Source organism: Gavialis gangeticus, unplaced genomic scaffold (genome assembly GCF_001723915.1).
Source record: "Gavialis gangeticus isolate Ggan-Ray unplaced genomic scaffold, GavGan_comp1, whole genome shotgun sequence".
NCBI lineage: Eukaryota > Metazoa > Chordata > Crocodylia > Gavialidae > Gavialis > Gavialis gangeticus.
The window spans coordinates 15,894-35,872 of NW_017729027.1; the positions used below are offsets into that span (position 1 = coordinate 15,894).

At 37.9% G+C, this 19,979-nt stretch overlaps 1 protein-coding gene across 1 annotated transcript in view; it reads right to left on the reverse strand.

Annotated features, from left to right (window-relative positions):
* The window catches only part of CASP8AP2 (caspase 8 associated protein 2), a 29,258-nt gene that overhangs the window by 2,008 nt on the left and 7,271 nt on the right, over positions 1-19,979 (reverse strand). The window contains exons 5-8 of the mRNA XM_019520345.1: positions 18,890-19,005; positions 11,718-13,951; positions 4,872-7,833; positions 2,544-2,643 (exon numbers count right to left, since the gene is read on the reverse strand). Of these exons, the coding sequence (XP_019375890.1) occupies positions 2,544-2,643; positions 4,872-7,833; positions 11,718-13,951; positions 18,890-19,005 (5,412 nt within the window). The remainder of the gene's footprint in view (positions 1-2,543; positions 2,644-4,871; positions 7,834-11,717; positions 13,952-18,889; positions 19,006-19,979) is intronic.

Genomic DNA, 19,979 nt, shown 5'->3' on the forward strand with positions numbered 1-19,979 from the left:
GAAGATCTACAAGGTCCCTTCTGACCCTACTTCTATGAAAATTTAAACTCATTTCTCCAAAAGAAACTATAATGTGTTTTACTAGACTACTGACAGATGTTCAATTTAAGGTGCAATGGTAAGGCAAAGTCATTTGTTATTTCATGGCTTATTCCATGCTCTATTTATAACCACAGTAATGGTTTTATTGTGCCATTAACTGCATAAATCTATGGCTGGGTTGACACTTAAGATGTAATTAACCAGTTAATCACATCTTAAGTGTAAAGTCTGCCAAGGGCTACAGTCACTCTCCACCTCTTAGAACATCTGGCGATTCAGGTTTTAGCTAACCCAGTCATTCCACAGAAATGGAATCCTCTGTTTCTTCAGGAAGTCCTCACTCTGGTAAATCGGTGGATCCACTGATCATTCATAGGAATAATGCTTTGTTGGATCAGTTTCTAAGTCCTTTTAAGACATTTAAAGGGTTTTTACATATACACATACATATACACATATATATGTAATTTTGGAGCAATATTGACAGATAATTTAGAAGTGCAAATAATAGAAGCCAAAAATGCATGTGCATGTGTTGAGGTAAAGATGGGGGAGAAAGATGATACCACAAAGCCTAATCTCCAAACACAGAATGCGGGTTAAGACCCAGGGCCAAATCCTACTCTACCTATTAGGTATGCTAGCAAAATCCTCTTCTATCCCAAGTCCTTTAGAATCCATTAATACATCTTTTATGATAACCTTCTGTTATTTTAGTAGAGTAGGTAGGAGGAAGAGGACCCCACCCACCTTTTGAGTTACAAGTTTTTCAAGGACTCATGCAGGACAGAATGAGGTCACACTTGGGTGTCTATGTTCACTTAGGCACCTAATAGGGGCACTGGGATCTGACTGCCAGTCTTTAAACCCATATTTCATAATGGGAAGTTATACAGACTTAATTCAGTCTATACTGTATTGACACCTTGGAAATCATGTACAGTACTGCACTACTAGATGCCATTTTTCATTTTATTCTGCGTCTGTCCTTCAATATATCTGAACCTTATACATTATTTGTTTTCTGGTTGTATGTGAGCAGCCCAGAGAAGATCACATCCTACTGACATAGCCTATAAACTTAGCAGAACTTTGTGTCAATAATCATGATAAATTCCTTGATGATGAAATATTTCCCATTTAAAAAAAAAAAGTCTTTGTGTTGGGTTTTTTGAGAGACCCTATTATCAAGTGACTATGTGTCTGTGTAATATTATAACACTGTCTGTATGTGAAATTAAAAGAAAAAGACCTGGGTAGCTCAAATACCAGAACCAGGAGGAAATCCTAGAGATGCTAGATATATATGCTATTACATAAAAAGCTGTGATGAAAGACAACTTGCTAAAGTCAAGAGTGATAGCAATCTTGAGAAAAAATAAAGACACAAAACAGCTGCTCTATCTTCTATATGTACCCCCAACTTAATGTTAAAACCTTTACAAATGCAGGACTAGCTTGTGATCAATTAAGTGGAGATCATGCCCCACTTAATTAGGAAACAGCCTGTGCAAGCTCCTGCCAAAATTGAGTACAAGTGCCACTACAAAGTGGCTCACTCATAGAAGAAAATCAGAGTTGAGGTCAAGAGAAGGGAAAAGATGAAACCATGGCTTTGACCTGTCCAGACAACAATCAAATCCATAGGACGGGACTGAAGAACTGTGCTGCACCCATTTTTTTTTGTTTTGATACCCAATGTCTCACTTGTGGGACAGGAGGCAGGTTTAGACTACAATCATCTCACTAGGACTTCAGTGATAAAATGATCATAAGTGCAGGCACACAAGCCCTTCCTTCAGAGCAGGAGACCTCTGGTAAGCCCTATTAATTTTAATGTGCTGCAATCTGTTTAGTTGTTTGTCCATACCTTAATATTGCTTACTGCCCAGGAAGCTTAAGAAGTTGTGTAAGTGTCATGGCACTGACAATTTTTAACTCTAGAAGATGCTTGTGATGAAGGTAACCTGAATGTGGATTCTGTACAATTGGGTACAATGTTCTAAAGGCAGGCAGACTTGTTATGGAGAGGCATGGGCATTCTGTCTTAGTCCGGCCTGCATCTGAGAGGAAAAAAAATGTATACGTGTATCCCTAGAAGTGCAGTACTTAAACATGACCTTTCAAATCAGCTTTACTTCAAGAATTTCAGAGAACAGAAGAAAAAACTGTTCATGAAAAATATTTTTCAGTCAAACTTTGAAATCACTTTTTTACTTTCTTTACAATTACGTACATTTTTAACCTGACAAAAAAGATGTAAAACTTTCCTGTTATAGCCTCAAGTTGCCCTGTTTTCTCTTACTGCTGACTCAGCACCAGAAGCAGGGGTTGAGAGATTCCTCTTCCAAACCCCATCAAAATGCATATGACAAAAATAATTCCTCATTAGCAGGAACTGACATCCCTGACATTTAGTGCTTATGTCAGTACTCCTGGGCAATTAGAAACAGAGACATATATGGTTTCTCATAGAAGAAGAATAAAAATTAGTTACATACCTGATTTGGGCTTTTGTTCAACCTAGCAGCTATGGAAGCAAATGTTTTTCCTGATGGTCCTTTTTTCTGACACTCCAGTAGAATTTCTCGGTCATCATTTCTGCAATTAAAATATGAGATTAAATGACTTCCAACACCTGCATAAAAAGTCACATTATTCCCAAAGACAGCTCACAACAGTGGCTCTCCCTTTTACTGAGGCAAGGCAGTGATGCTGTGGCAGGCATGTACCAGGTAACCAGCTCTCACTCTCCTCCTTTAACGGGATAATAGGATAATACATTGAAGTTAAACCACCCCAAAACTAAGGGATAGATCCTTATAAAGACTTCAGTCTGAAAGTGGGTGACAGTTGAGATGTAGGTGCCCAAATTAAAAAAAAAAAAAACTCTCTTGCTCAGGTGCTGCCTAATCCTGGAGGTGACAAATTCTTAAACACATCAGTTTTTTGCTAGTAAAGTTGCTTAGATAATTAAAGGTCACCTTTTCAGCATATTCAGAAATACCTGTTTTAACAGTGCTGAGCAGCTCCGCACTCAGCTCACGTTAGTCCCATCAGGAAGCTCACTTCTTCACTGATCTTGCCTTTAAGCCTTAATCTGGTAGGTATCCTTTGAGCAGGTCTCAGATCGGACTGAACAGCCTACTCCTCAGTTCCCAACCCCACCCTGCCTTTTATCCAAGTATAGGAGACCTAGGTACTATTTCCTGCTATATCTTAGAAGGATCAAACACATTATCTTCTGCTGCCCATGAGACTATCCTTAATGTCATACTACAAGTTTTGGGTTGAAGCAGTTCAATCTTCCACTGAAGTATTTCCACTTAGTACAAAATAATTAAAAATTCACCAGAATGGAAACACGTATACAGAGAATTTGTGTGAATGATTATGAACATGTGCACAACAGCAGGCATAATTCCATACTGTAGCAATTACAGCAATCACTTGGGGAAGGTGAGAACTATGTACTAGTTACTACTCCTAATAACCATTTTACTGTTTTAAAAAGGTAACTGTTTAACCACTGAAGCAGGAATTCAAACCTAGGACTCTCATCAGCAAATAAGTGTTCAAATGATAAGCTCTATAATCATTCATGTCACTGCAATCAATATCACCTCTTCCCTCTGGCTTTTTTGAAACACAAGATGGATTTCCCATTTCTTCAAAGTAGTTGTGAAAAGTCAATTGTTTGGGAAGCCCCTGAACACAATACTACAAATACCAAAATAACTTTCCAGTTTTTAATTATTCAGAAAGTACACAAGAGCTCACATTTTACAAAACGGATTCATATGATTGACAAGATAGCCAAAGAAACATTTCATACTCTTACGAGTTAGTTCAAAAGGGGACAAAGGTTCAGGCTTCTGAATTAGACTATATTTTGTAAATGAGAAGGTCTTAAATCTTTGACATGTATACTTATTTCAATATTTGTTTTTTAAAACCTGTTCCTGCAAGTGTACGGATAAGATTTCTGAAGAACCAGTATAAAATTTAAATGGAAACAAAACAGATTTACAAAAGTTTAAGGGAGTCTATTAACATGGGTTGGAGTGTTCCTGCAGCCATGAAGGTCCAGGAAACGTCTTAGAGGCAAGGATTTTTCACAATACATCTTTTACCAGACCAACTACATAATTTGTAGAGACAATGGACAAATTTGGGGGCATGAAGTGTCCTTCCTGTGGTCACCCTGACGCCTGAAACCTTGTCTAACTTGTCCCAATGATGGAATTAGCTCAATAAAAGATATCACAAAAAATTCTTGCCTCTTGAGCCTGTTAACTCCAAACAGTTTTTTAAAAATAGGTCTTAATGTCAGGGTAAGGGTAAGTCAGGAAATTGGTTATTGGATATAGAACCTTTATCCATTAGACTATTAGACTGATCCTAATACAAGTAAATCACTGAAAATCTTTACCTTCCAATGGCTGCTTAGTGTATTACATGAAGTTATTTATGGATTTAGACCAATTGCCACTAAACATACATCTGAGAGGGGGAAAAAACCAAAACCAAATAATCTACTGGTATCTTTACTTGTCACTTTCAGAATAGAGCTTATGGACTAAGAGGGTTTGGAGATCACAATACTCTCCCAACCTGAAGAGCTTTTCCCGAGCAAGGTTAATATAGCCTCAACCTATAGTAACATAGGAAGTAATAGCCTACACTTGCTACCTGTGCTACATTAATTCTACAAAAACAGGAAATTCCTGTTTCCTACTAAATAAATTGACTTTTAAACCCATTCTTCAAAACTTCCACACTTCCTCCTTATAGAAAAAAAAAATACACCACCCTGTTGATCTTCTTACCTTGTCCAAGAAACCACAACTTCTCCCTTCTTTTTAATGATGTTTTTGGCATATAGACCAAGCGATGATGTGGAAGAAGCTGAATTGGAAACCGTAGGATCTTTGTTCTGTGGCAATTCATTCTTTGTACTAGTAGGTGTCTTGAGAGGTAAACCTCTCTCTCCAGAGATCATACTATTTTTATCATTTCCTTCACTGGAAGATTCGGTTTCTTTTCTTTGTTTCTTTGAGTTGGAACTGTCTGCTAAAGACTCCCTCTTCCTTTTTTTGCTAGCTTTATCATTAAGGCTTGTGTGATATCCCAGCTCATTGACCTTTGAAGTGGATTTTGTTTCAGGATTGCACTTGTTTGCTATGGTCTCACTGGAAAGGTCTTCTGTTAAATCTATGCATGTATTAATATTGCACTCCGAATGTTCTTTATCACCTAGACTTGAGCTTCTTGCATGAGTTTCTGGATTTTTATGATTTAAAGTGGATTCCAAAGAAAGATTACATGAATCTGATTCATTTTCATTGCCAGTATCTTCTGTCAAGCACATGTGTGTATCAACACCACCTTCCAAGGGAAGAGCAACTTCTGATCTAATAGTTATTTCACTTGTGCTTTCAAGCACTTTCAGTTCATCAAGCTGAGGCAGCTTACTGTCTTCCCTTACATTTTCATTTCTACAGCTATTTTTGTTTGATGGCTCACTAACGGATTTAAGTAAGTCAGGAATTTCTTCTTTTCCAATAGCATTACATGGCTTCTTAAAAGGCTCAAGCAAAGCAGGACTCTGTTCTTGTCCAATGTTGACATTATGAAGCTCATCGGTGTTATTCAGACGTATCCTAGGTGCTATTGTTTCCTTGACAGTTGAACGTACGATACTCTGATCTATTTTCATTTTGGCAGATTCAATTAGTTCCTTTCCATTCTTTGTTAAGGTTGCCGGAGACTCCTCTGTTTGAGTAGTCTGTTCAAGGATTTGCGATGTAGACGGCACTGCACGCCTTATCTTAACAATGAAATGATCATTGGATTTCTCCATTATTACTGCTTGCATTGGCAGGCTGGGGTGACAGTGAAAGCCGGGAGCAGCAGGCCGACCTGTCCATGAAGAAGAACAACTTGATCTACTACTTGAGTTATCAGATTCTAAAGCCAAATGAATGTCTTGTTCAGTGGCATCTTCCTCCTCAAGAAGAGCATCTTCACTATAATGTGCACTAAGAACTCCTTCAGGAGTAGAGTTGGATACATTTTCAGGTTTCAGAAAGCTAAGGTGAGCATCCGATTTCAAAGGTGATGGAATAGTTAAAGAAACTGCTAGATCTTCAAGGAGGATAGAGGAAACAACCGACTTATTCTTTTGTAAATTGCATTCCTCATCTTTGCCTGAAGTTGCATTTGTGGGAACCTCAAACATACAGCTTTCATCCAGAATATCTGGATCAACTGGGATTTGAAGTCTAGATGATAAAGATGAGACTCTTACAGGTGAAACCACAGGCCAACTAATGTCTTCTACAGGTCGAGGTTCCATACAGACCTCCTTTGGAAGCACTTCTTCTATAACAGGAACAGGATTATTTCTGTATTTATGACTTTCTAGAATCCGTTTCTCTGGTGTCCGAAACTCCCATTGATTTCTATCAATATTGGTAATGTTTTTTTCCAAAAGATCAGAGCCTTGCAACAGACTTTTGAATATCTCACCCATTTGAGCATCACTCACCAGATTAAATGTAAGGCTAGATGTCTGTTGTTCTGTGAGAAGCTCAAAACTAAAATCAGACTTGTTAGCATCTCTGGCTATCTGTAAGCCTTCCTTTTCAAATATCGTGCCTTTGAATGGAGTTAGAGTACCTTGCAAGCCATTTTCCTTCGGAGGCTGCACTTTGGTTTGGGAGATCCTTGTATTATCAATGGCATTAAAATATTTTGTAACTGCACTTTTTGGTGCATCTACTTTATTTTTGTCATCATGAGACTTAGATGATTGATAACTTCGTTTAGAAAGGACATAGCCTTCAGGCTTCTGAGATCTGGCTTTTAGGACCTTTTTCTTGGACTTCTGTAAATCCACTTTATAACATATTTTATGTTTTTGTTTAGTTACTATTTCAAGCTTTCCTTCATCACTCTCACTTCCTACACTTACTGCATCACAAAGCTTTACTATAATCCTCCTTATCTTTTCAAATAAGTAATCAAGTTGTTCATCCACAAATTTCCATAACTGTTTTTTCATATCTGACAGGTTTTGTTCAAAGAGGCGATCTACTGTTGCATTCTTTTTAACTTGCTTAAGTTTGGATTCTATAGTGTCACACAGATTCAGTTTTAAAGTATCGCCTAATTTTGACATCTTGGAAAAGTTCAGGTACTTTATCAGTGATGTAAAATTCAAAATGGCTGATTCTATAATTCTGTGAAAGTGCTGAACTGGGAAATGTACCTTGAACTTCATATAATTTTTCCTTATCTGTTTTCGTATAGCCCGCAACATCTGCATAATTTCTTGTACTGTAGAGGGTTCAACAATAACTTGAACTATTTTCTCAAGGCACGTAATGCTCACGGTTTTATTTTTTTTCATTTCCTTTGAGGATTTGGTCCTGATTTTATATTTTTCCCTACTTTTTTTAAAGCTGTCTTTTTCAGAAACTAATTTTCCATTATCGTCATTACAACATGCAGTTTTATTCATTTGGTTACACGGACTGCTGGTCAAATTATGTGTTTCAGGAGAAGCTCTTGCTCTTGATTTCTTACTATTTTCGCAGTTTCTAGCTGGTGTAGGTTTTTCATCCTCACTTACAATTTCCCCTTCTTCTAGCTCATCGGAGGATGTGCTCAGCTGGGACTCCATCTCCAAGTGTTCATCAGGTGTAGAAACTGGCTTTTGATTTTCTTTGTTCACCTCATTTGACAGGTTCTTTGAGGGACAGACAACTGCATTTTCAACAATTAAATCTATAAAGAGAAGATAGTGTGTTAACAACCCAGAGACACACAGAAGGCAGATATTTTGAAGAAAGGCAGAAGACTCGGTTATTTAAGCGTTCACTTCCAACAGAAGGTAGCAGTTTAGAATAGTCTGTTTAGAATGATCAGCTCTGCTCAGTATGGTTGATCTTGAAACATGACAGTTAATGGACAATATTCTTCAGAAAGTAGTTTACATATAATGCATTACAACTGACATTAGGCTTTAAGCTTATAAACTAACAGCAACTGCTTACAGAGATTTCATTAAGTGAAAATGTGGTCTGCAAAGAACCATATTGTTTCTTTATGAAACTCAGTAATTCCTATTATTTTGGACTTTTCTCCATGTAGTTATTTGTTATGATTACACTGTACAAGATTGCATTTTTTATATTAACTACAACTATCATAGATTAAATCAGACCTGTATAAAAATCCCATTTTCTTTTCTTAAAGAGTTTTAACTAAAAGGTCAAAACATGCAGCATAAATCAGTTATTTACTTTTGCATTCTGTTATCTACTATAGAACTGTCAGATGTGATCTAGTGTTTCCTTTTGGCCTTAAAAGTGCACAAATCTACCAAGTAAGAGATTAAGAGATTAAATCCCATCATGCCATACCATGCAGATGGTTGTAAGTTTGTAGCTCAGGAGCTAATAGCTTAAGAAAAAAAGAGGACTCCATATAAATACCTTTAAATTGAACTTCTATTAATTTTGGAAAACCTTTAGCTTAGTTGTTTGATTTACAGGAACAGGGGAGGTGAGAGGGATAAAAGATTTTTTTCTAGACTAAACTAAAAATTGTGTTACATTTCTCTTAACAAAATCAAAAGAACCTATACCTCTTTAGATTTTCCCTTTATTTTTACCCTGTTTATACTTGATTTAATCCCATGTTACAAAAAAAGAGGCACTAGCAACCCCAGTATAAAAATAGTAGCACCTAAATGTGGAAAATAATAAGTAGTAGATACTATTTGATTAATTATGTTAAACACTCTGCATATCTGGATATTACTGTAGAAGAAGAAAAATGGAACTAGTCCTCAAGTCTGAGAAACAGAGTTCCGTAAGGACATGGTCACATTGACTTTTGCAGAAAGCATGGGATTATGAAAAATGTTCATACACATGAAACAGGGCTAGAACTCTCTCTTCAAGGAACAAACTAAACGTTCCAATAGAATACTAACAGAAAGCTGAAGTTAAGACAAATCCATAAACCAGGAAATTCAGACATGGGATTACCTACTATTTCCACACCCTTACGTTGTTATTGTACCTATGTTAGAAGAGAGTTTTTATTTCAGTTTCACCACCTCTCTGGTTACCTGTTCCAGCACTTGAATACCTTCCTTGTAAGAAAGTTCTTCCTAATATCCAACCTCAGATTCCCCTACTGCAACTTGAGCCTGTTGCTCCTTGCTCTGTTGTCTGCCACAACTGGGAACAGTCCAGCGCCTTCCTCTTTGCAACCCCCCTGCAGGGAGTTCAAGGCTGCTATTAAATCCCCCTCAGTCTTTTCTTCTCCAGACTAAATGAGCTCAGTGCCCTCAGCCTCTCCTTACAAGTCATGTCCCCCAGTCCCCCAACCATTTTTACTGCTCTCTGCTGGACTCTCTCCAAAGTGTCCACATCCTTTCTGTAGTGGGGGGCCCAAAACTGGACACAGGACTTCAGATATGGCCTCCCCAGCGCTGAATAGAGGGGAAGAATCATTTCCTTCAATCTGCTGTCAATGCTCGTACCGATGCAGCCCAGGATGCCATTAGCTTTCTTGGTGACAAGGGCACATTGCTGGCTCCTATTCAGCTAATTATGTACCCCAATGCTTTATGATTAGCGAACAAAATTCTCCTTTCCTTTAATCCCAACTCATATTTATAAAACATATTTATTAACTTAGAATCATAGAAAATTAGGGTTGAAAGGGACCTCAGGAGATCATCTAATCCAACACCCTGTACAAAGTAGGACCACCTCCAACTATATCATCCTAGCCAAGGCTTTGTCTAGCCAGGTCTTTAAAACCTCCAAGGATGGAGATTTCACAACCTCTCTGGGTAGTCTGCTCCAGTGCTTTAACTACCCTCCTAGTGAGAAAGTTTTTCCCAATATCTAATCTAAACTTCCTATGCTGCAACTTGAGACCATTGCTCCTTTTGTTCTCTGCCACCACTGAGATGGTATACAAATGTACATTCAAATTGATTTAATTATGGAGAAAGAATGGCCTTTTCAGCTAGCTTACACCTCTGCAAGTTAGGAGAGCCTACACATGTGCAGAGAGGCTGCTCCAGTGCATTGTAATTACAACACATCTGAGCACACTCAATTAACTGAGTAGGCTGGAGCATGGTAATTACCGCACTCCAGTGTCACATGTATCAGTGTCTCCGTGCTGAAAAATGGTGACGGGGCGCTTTAACTGAAGCTCACTCAACAAGCTTTAGTTAAAGTGCCCCTACCACCATTTTTCAGTGCAAGGACACTGATACACGTGATGCTCCGGGCACTTTAATTACAGCAGCTCTCGGGGCTGTTCTAATTAAAGCACCCCCCTGCCTCCCACAGCATGTCTATACACTCCCATGAGATCAAAGTTCTAGTTTCGGTTTTCCTTGTAGACTAATCACTTAGAACTATAGATTTAAATGTATTTTGATACTTAAAATTTTAAACAGGCACTTGTGAAAGCTCCTTTAAGCACTTATTTGTATTTTAGGCACCTAAATACATTTTAAAACCTTGTCTTTAGTGCTTTGTCCCAGTTTCCCAAATTTAAAACGGATACTGCTGAAGCTAGTCAGAAAATGGTCCCTACCTTTGAAAAGTTGTTAGGCAAAAATGAAAAACAGAAATATATCAGTCAAATTCCAAAACAGTCAGATTCTGAAATGCCACAATGCCAGGCTTCTACTCTGTTCTCTAGGCAAAACTTCCTTGTTGGACACGTCCCATGACGGGCCAATCTCTTCTTCTGAAGGGGGAATATATTATAGCAGCTGCACGGTGACAATGGTTTATGAGATGATGTCTAACTGCAGTCTGATTCATAAGGAAATGGCAGCATAAAGCACCAGAACTGCATTGAAATTGAAAATATTTCTGGTTTGGGTCTAAATATTTTGGTTTGTAACCACTCCATTTTTCAATAACAGCGGCAAAAACAACTAAAATCAATACAAATTGTTTTTTTGCTGACTTTTCATTTGATCAAAACAAGTTTCCTGCTGAAGAAGAGTTCAATAGAAAAAAACCTTTCAATTAGCTTTAGGTATTACTTAATATTTATGCCCTACATACTTGGCTTTTGGGAGGCCTACTTCACAAATACTTAGACAGCAGAAAGATCTTGGAACATAAGAAGCCACAGAAATCTAAAATGTGTCATAGATTTACTTGTAAGAATTCCATAATTTAATTTGCTTTAATTCTTCATTTAAAATAGAGTTTAAATCTTTGTTTAAAAACATTAATCAAAATACATGCAAAGAAACACACGCACGCACTTTGTTATATAATGAAGAACCTGCACACATACCTTGTAGAATCAAAGTTAAGATGATCACCAAAACATAACATCAATTTTTATGTATGTTTCTTTCAACTAAAATTCTAGTTGCACATGAGTGTAGACTCATAAGCATTAATGTCTAATTGGCTACAGGCATTTCATTTTGCAAAGACTCCAGCATGAAGTACACATGCAAAGGGGAAAGATGGAAAGGAAAAATCCCATGACAGCTCAAAAAGAAATATATTCTCAGGATTTAAATCTAAGAAAAGCTTAATTATACTTTCCATTAATGCATTATTTTAGATATTCAAGCAAAAAACTTAGACAAAAATAGATATGAATACCTTTATTACAGCTTTTCACAAGTCCTTTGCAAGGACTTTCCATCTTAAGTGCTTTAGCCAAGGGTCGCATAGGACTGCTCAGTGGGCTGATTGCCTTTGGAATATACCTCAGGTGATTGAGATCAATGCTCAGTATTGAACTCTCATCTTCAGCAGAAACTGGATTGATTTCTCTTTCTTGAATTTTAGGATCCATCTCCTCACCAACAGAAGATGCAACTACACCTATATCTGTTTCAGATAAATTTGGGTCCAGGTTACAAGTATTTTGGTCAATTACTGGAACATCACCATCAAATGGCTCAGATTTATTTATATCATTCTTGTACTGTACAGATTTTGAGATGCTGTCTTCCTCAGCAGGACACGCAAAACTTTCACCAGACAAATGTTCACTCACATTCATGACCTCCATTAATGAGTCTGATTTCATTTCTCTATTCTCTGCAACACTGAGAGACTCCATATTATCAGAGGTTATGGTCTCCAACTCATCCAAAGGAATGTTCTCAGGTTGATTTTGATCTACACAGATCTCTAAATCAGGAGCTGTGCACATTTTATCCGTCTCCTCCATCTTTATTCCAGACTCAGGCAAGGTCACTGTATCACCAACAGGTAATTCAGACTCAGTCCCCTCCACAGTTTCTGCCAAAGCCTCAGATTCTGCCACTTCCAGGGTTTCTGTTAAAGTCTCAATTTCAATCTTCTCTCTGAACTCAGAAACAGGTGCCACTGGTTCCAAATTTGTTAGAACTGTATTGTCTGGAGCCTGTAATGATGACTTGGTCTGCTCTGTTGAATCAACACTACTAGACTGGACAAATAGAGGATTTTCTGCTTGTACTGGTGTCTCTGTACTACATTCATCGCTGACCTTTTTGGAATCTGTTTCAAGTGTGTCTGTTTGACAGAGACACTGTTTTTTAGCAGGAGAAAGAGTTAAGTTGAGCTTTTCCATAAAACTCAGCTTTAGGTCTTTGTTTTTTCTCTCAGTTTGATTCTCTTTACTTGCATCTATTTGCTCTTTTAAGCCATCTGCAACTTTGGACATTTCTTCTGGTCTAGGCAATTTGTTTCTCTCATTTCTTGTAGCATCTGTAGCTTTCTTGTATTCTTTTAACGGCTCATGTGAAACCTCTTTTGTTACTTTTCTTTCACTTCTAGAATGTCTGCCTTCTTCCTGACTTTCTTTCTCCCTTTTTCTTCTCTCTTCAGTACGATGTCTCTCAGATTTTGAATGCGTTTCCCATTCATGTCTCCGGCTACTTTCCTTGGAGTGTGAGTATTTGTGTTCCCTGCTGCTGGAAGTAGAAAGTGGGGATCTTCCTTCTCGAGAATTATGATCACTTGCTCCCCTCTCTCTCTTGCAATCTGTCTCCCTTCCTCTTTTACAGTCTTCCGTGTGGCATTTACTTGATTTGTGCGAACTCCTTGAAGTTTCACTCCTTGAGTGTGGACTATTGCCTCGAGCAAACTTCCTTGGTGGTTCTTTTTGCTTTTCAGCTGACTTACTTTTCTGTCCAAAGATTTTTTCATCTTTATCATACGTTTTAAGGTCCTTTCTAGTCATATTTTGTGACCTTTCACTTCTTATATCACCATGAGATTCAACTCTTGTTTGAGATCTCTCTTTAGGGGTGGCTTGTTTCTCCCAAGAAGTAGTATACCTATCTGTTCGGTTTTCTGTGGCTGGACTAGATTTGAGCTTTGTGCTCTTACTTTCTTGCTGCAGCTCATTTTTATCTGATTTTTCTGAAAGCATTTGCAACTTCCAATGAGACTCTGCATTCCCTTGTTCACTATCTGTACCATTACTAGTGTTCTGGTATGCATCTCTTTTGTATCTGTTGTCATTTCCCCTGCTATACTGTTCACCATTTTTCACTTCCTTTCTTCCCCATGTACTATCCTTGTCAGAACAGTGTTCAGAGTTTGGGGGATGTGTACGGGCACCATCACTGCAATGTTCATCTGAAGGATATCTGAGTAAATATGGTGTAGTTCTTTTTTCTGAATATAGTTTTTCATTCTCTGAATTGTGAGGTGAACAATTGTGATGTGCATCTTTAGAAGAGTCATTTTTCAGTTTATGATCTGACCTTGTATTATCAACTGAAGCAGCTCTGAAATTAGAATCTTTTGATTTATACGTGTCTGAGCACCTTCCATTAGTAGATCCTGGAAGGTATGTTCTCGTGTAGTTACTTCGATGATTTGGAAATTCTGAAAGCCTGTTTGTGAACAGAAAGATATATTAGTTTTAAATATTATTTAAATTTAACTAAAGCAGAAAGTTAAATGAAACCTTGGTTTGTTCTTAAATATTTGTTTAATATTAATAATTACAGGATAACAAAGCTTAATGTTTCTGGAAAAGATTCCTGTATTATAACATTTGTTTTGCAGAATAAAAAATGAAAGTTAATACCCTGACTTCCTTGACCTTTCATAATTCACAACTCACATCTTCGATGCACTTTGTGAATGCTCAGTCTGAAGGATGGTTTGGCTAAAACTTATATTTAAAAATATACTTTTTACTAAATGAATGTCTAGAAATTTAAAAGAAAAGGACATAGTCAATCTACTTGTCCCCACAAAAACAGATTTTGTGGTGAAATCTCCCATCTGTTTTAAGTATCGGTTTTGTTATTTGAAATGACATTTCATTGCCAAGCAATGAAAAGTTATAAGCACCAGGGCCAGGCAAGAGAGGCTGTATCAAATAGATTTAGCCCTGAGATGTACATACACAAATAAAAGTAAAATGTCAGAGAGAACTCAGCAAATATATTATTCTGCACATAGCAGAGGTGTATTATGAACACACTTGGTTAGAGCAACAAATAAGTAAGCTATTGCAGAAGTGTTCTATCTTTGGCCCACAGGTCAAATGCAACCAATGAAGCCATCACATCTGGCCCATGGGGCAGGAAATTTGGCAGTGGGGAAGTAGTGGCTATCCCCACACAAAATTCCCAAACCCCAAGACCCAGACTACTGGTCACATCTGGATTGGAGGGCCAGGCCACACCCACAGTAGGCTGGGTTGTGGCTAGGATGCCCTGTGCCCCTCTCTATGTGGCCAGATGGTGCCAACTGCCCTGGCTAGGATGCCAGATTAGGACCATCAGCAGAATCCAGCCTGCCAGAGAAAAAGGTTGAGCACTATTGAGCTATTATATTTGGAATATGCGGCAAGTAATGAAAACCACGTAGTAAATTACAATAACTGAGCCTTATCTAGGTCATGTGTGCTATGGCTGGAAAGTCATCAACAGAAAAACAAATGTACAGCCTATGCAGACTGCACTTGTTAAAAGGTCACAGTTAAAATACCTAGCTAAAGACACATACTTTTGTACCACAACCAATACGTGGCACTCCACGAAAAAGGCATGGCTGAAAATAAAGCCAAGTTTCTTAACCTCATGCAACTAATTCTAAAGGACACCTATAAAAGGGCTCTAACAGTAACATGGGACCTACTGGCAGGATGTCCATTTTCAGAGAGTCTAACTAGAAACTGAATTAAAGCATTATTTCCAGGTCAAGAACAAATTTGTAGGAAACCAAAAGAGAAATAAGTGTATTCCTCTTGAAGAGAAAGTGTCTCATACCCTGAATTTAAGCTCTCCCCCTGCCATTAGATTCTATATATGGAAAATGTGTAAATTTATTATAATTTTTCCAGATATAGAATCAAATTATTGGAGGGTAGTCTTAAATTCATCCCCTACTGCTACACTAGGGAAAGCAGTGGCTGGGGGGGGAGGTAGCCCTCTTGCCTTTGCAACCTCCTTACTTCTTCCCCTTGCAGCCTTCCTGACACCCCCGACACCGGCACCCCCCCCATATCCAGCTCCTCATAGCCTCTTCCTCTCCCTCCCCACAATCTCCACCCCTTCCTTCCACTCCCCACTCCCCTTCCCCTATCCCTCCCTTACTATCAGACACTACTCAGGCTCCATTCTCACCCTGCCAACCATGCAGCAGTATCAGCACTGCTGATTGGCCAGGCAGTGGACAGAGTTTCCATGTTCTCCATGCCTGGGAGGGAATCCAGTCTGAGCCTGAGAGTAAGGGAAGAAGAAGGCAAGAGCCAGACGCTGCAGAGGGCAAGCACGGGGCAGCAGGAGGCTGCTGTGGGTCTGCCTCTGGCCCTGACCCGAATTCAGGGCTTGAATCAGAACCACGGCAGCCACCTGCAGCCCCCTCTACTTTGTATGCAACTTTAAGATGAGGGGCTTTCCCACACAATGCTGATGTAGGGGGGACACCTAATCTTAGATTCAAGTAAATATACTATATACTTTTCCCAGAGCATGGGGTGTGATATTTTTAAGGAAACTGAATTTTAGAAAAAAGTTATTGTGGTTTCTGAAGCTATTTCCCTAAAACCTCCTTCCATTTTTTTTGTTTCGTTTTCATTTTGAACTATATTACAGGTGTTTCTCACGTTTATTCTTTTCACGTGCCTAACTTTTGCTTTGTGCTGACATTTATTTTTGTCCTCATTTTTATTTGAGTGAAAAACCTGGTCTGAGACAAGGTCAGACAGAAGTCTATGTAAAAAATTATTTCAGGTTAAGTAAAAATTCTAACTTTTCATATTTTTATGTTAGAAATATGAACATAAAAATGTTTATTCCCACTATACATGAAACCTAACTCTCTGCTAGTGACTCAATCAGGTTTCCAGGGCTCTCTGTAGTGCAGCGAAACACTTTGAAGGGTGCCACAAAGTGTGAGGAGACAAGCAGGTAAGTGCAGGCTCAGGCTATTCTTTGCTTGGCCGTGCTTGCACCCACCCCCACTTGATTTCTCTGAAACAAGGTAAGTATTATAATAAATTAGTGTTTGAAATAGGGTAATATCAATTCACAAAAGTTACAAAGCGGTACCTCAAGTCTAAAAAGATTGAGAACCACCAGTCTACCAAAATACAGTCTCTTTTCAGGCCAACTGAGAGCAGCCTTAAGTATTTGAGCCATTCACCTACAGGTGCATCAAGCCTAGAATTTTTTGTGCATTTATGTCTGGACTTGTTTTAACCGCAGAAAATCCATGTCCTAATACAGTACAGAAACATGTCAAAGGGAACAGCATTTCCACCAAGAGCTAAAGACTATGAAAGTTAGGTAGCCTAGCAATTAAAAATCACGTGGATGCCTACATGCAATGCAAACATGACGGTATCCAAGTAATTTGTAGGAAATCACAGATGAAGAATCCTCCATTTAGCTTTCACTCAGCATTTATGTAAAGCGCCCTACGCACACAGCCAGTATGCTTAATATCAGATTCTGTGATAATTTTGTAATAAATAAATGAAATGGTGATTCTTATACAGATTTCTCTTAAGATTAAAAAATGATTACTCCTCCCTTCACAGATCTACCATTGCTAAAGATTTTTGGTCATCGGGCTAAGACTGTGTTGTTACAGGAATTTCAGAATAGTTTAATTCTAGTCATGCCCTGGGTCCTGAATTCATCACCATGGCATCCAAATATACAGTAGTTTGCAATATATGCAAAACCTCAACCAAGAGATTTCTCTGAAGACACACTTCAGCTGCAGTATAAATTAAATTGCTCTTATTAAATATTTGCCCAAAATTTTACTGTCAAGACAATTACAGCAGTGCCTCTACCTCCTTCTCTATTAACTCCAGACAAAGTCCTTGCAAAACATCCTAAAATGAGAACATAATTTTAATGATTGATCAAAAGAAGATTTTTAAATTATTACCTTCAGTTTATGACTCAACTAGCAACACAGAGAACCTGGGGGAATACCCCTAGAGTTTCTGATAGTTGACTTGAAAGGCAACAGTAAAAGCTGGAAGTTGCTACTATCTTTTAGGACTTATAGCAGTAGAGTTTAAAAGTATTTTTCAAAAGAAATGAAAACTTTTGAATAAAAAAAAAGAAAGAATTATCAAGGGCTAAAATATTCAGCTCAAAGTTATGAAGAAAACTGCAGACAGGTCATAGCAACCAAGTGAAAGAACTAACAAAGACCTGCCTTTCTCTGTTTATCAAATGGCATGCTACTCAAGTATATTCAGAAGGACAGTACCTCATGGCAATTAGGATTACAGGCAGCCCCTGCTTAACACTGTTTTGCTTAGCACTATTTCGCTATAACACTCATTTTAAATTGATACCTGATTCCACATATTAGTCATTTTTTTTTTTTTAATAACGCTTGCAGTTGCCATCTTGGGTCATTAAAAACACTTGTGGTCACCACCTTGGGTTGTCAAATACTTTCGATTTCACTTAACGCTCAGTTTTTCAGGAACTAATTAGGAGTGTTAAGCGGGAGTTGCCTGTACAAACAATTTAACCACTCTCCACCTCATTCATAGCGCTTCTAATAATCTTCTTTAGGGAAGAAAGACTACTGCATAGGCTAGATGCTCATCACCTCCAGCACTGCAATCATCTGCTTATGTCAGTGAGTTTTTTCCTTGCAAGATTTTGAGATGTAAATAACATTTTCTTATCTTTTTTTTTCTAATGGAAGAACAAATAAACTAAGTCACTGTATCACACAGGAAGTGAGCAAGGGAGACAAGAGTTTAACTTATATGATCTAAGTCCCAGTCCAATGCCTCAACCTCAAGAGTCAAGAAAAGTTACAGCAAACTGCTATCCATTCTATACATCAATACTTTTAACTTCCCAAGCTTTGACAACCAGAGTATGACAAACTGCTAAATTCACAGAGCTCCCTACCAATAAGAACAGAATAGAGCTCTCTAATACCTGGCTAAAAGACTAGCAAAAATCCACAGGATTTATAAAACTATATTTTGAAAATTAGGCTACTCTGAAGCTGAAACATGGATGAAATACTTACTGCACTGAAACAAATGAGGGCTGACCAGATTATGCAGGAAGTTAAAAAATATGGCTCAAAAATGTGGATGAGCACTTGGTCAGCTGCTAGGTAGAATCCTCAAGATTTCAAGCTGGCATTTAAGACAAAGAGTTATGTATGCATTTCGTGTTAATATACTAAAATTAGTTAAGTACGCAAATGTATACTAATGTGCGATTTTTCCTCTTGCCAATTTAAAATATGCTTGTAGCATGTAATGGATGTAAACTTATGGTCAGGCAAAAAGGAAGTCATAAATTAGCTTAGTCTACTGATACCTTTGGTGAAGATTACTGATTTCCTCATCCTTGCGATTAATTTCCACTCTGGCTGTTTTGATAAGTGCTGAAATATTCTTTTTAAGGGCCTGATTTTCATTTTGTAGAACGCTGTTCTACTTGAAGGAAAAGAAAAGATACAGAATTATCCTTACAAATATTCATTCAGGTACATGAGAAAGCAATTAGAAAGACATTAGTACATACAAACGTACTAAAAACATACTGAAAATTACATAGAAGTCAAAGTGAATAAATGGCCTCTTGGTTGATATATTTCCTATAGAAGTCAAATTTTCCCTCCAATTTCTCTTCCTTCTAAAAGTTATTTTAACGTACCAGTTGCTAACAATGAAACATGCCTTAAACTGAGTACCCATACAGCTGTATTCCTAACCCCCATCTTCCTTTCTTGCTTCATCCCTTCCATGGCTGCTTGTTTTCACTGTCACGTGAACTGTAAGATTTAACTTGTAAACTCTTTGCAGCAAAAAAGCTAACTTTGTCTTTTGTGATTTGCCTAGCACTCTTGTGTGCTATGAAACATGATTAAAATTTTGAGAGATTATATTCTCATTTTACTCCTATTTTATTGTAGTCACCCTCTCCTGGATAGCATTATTGCTTACGACAGAACAGTTACTGTTGTGGGTATAAGATTCTGTTCAGCAAAAGAGAAAATGAATGATGTAGGAACCAATTTTGAGGCATCAAAAAAACCTTCACCTCTCATTAGAATTAGCCGAATCTAAGTGCTTAGCACCACAATGCATCTGGATTTTACTTGCTGCTTTAAGATCCTTTCTTCATGAGCAACTACTCTTAAATGACTTCTTAGATCATGACACTAAAAATTAAAAATGCAAAGATTATCAAGAGAGATGTATAGCTTTCCAGAAGCAGCCAGTTTGACATATTTGCATTTTAAATATAGATTTCGAATAAACGAACCTATATATTGCATGTAACTTCAGAAACACAAGCATATTCATCTAGTACATGGATTTGTCATAGTTTCATAGTTCGTAGGGTTGGAAGGGACCTGAGCAGATCATCGAGTCTGACCCCCTGCCATGGCAGGAAAAAGTAC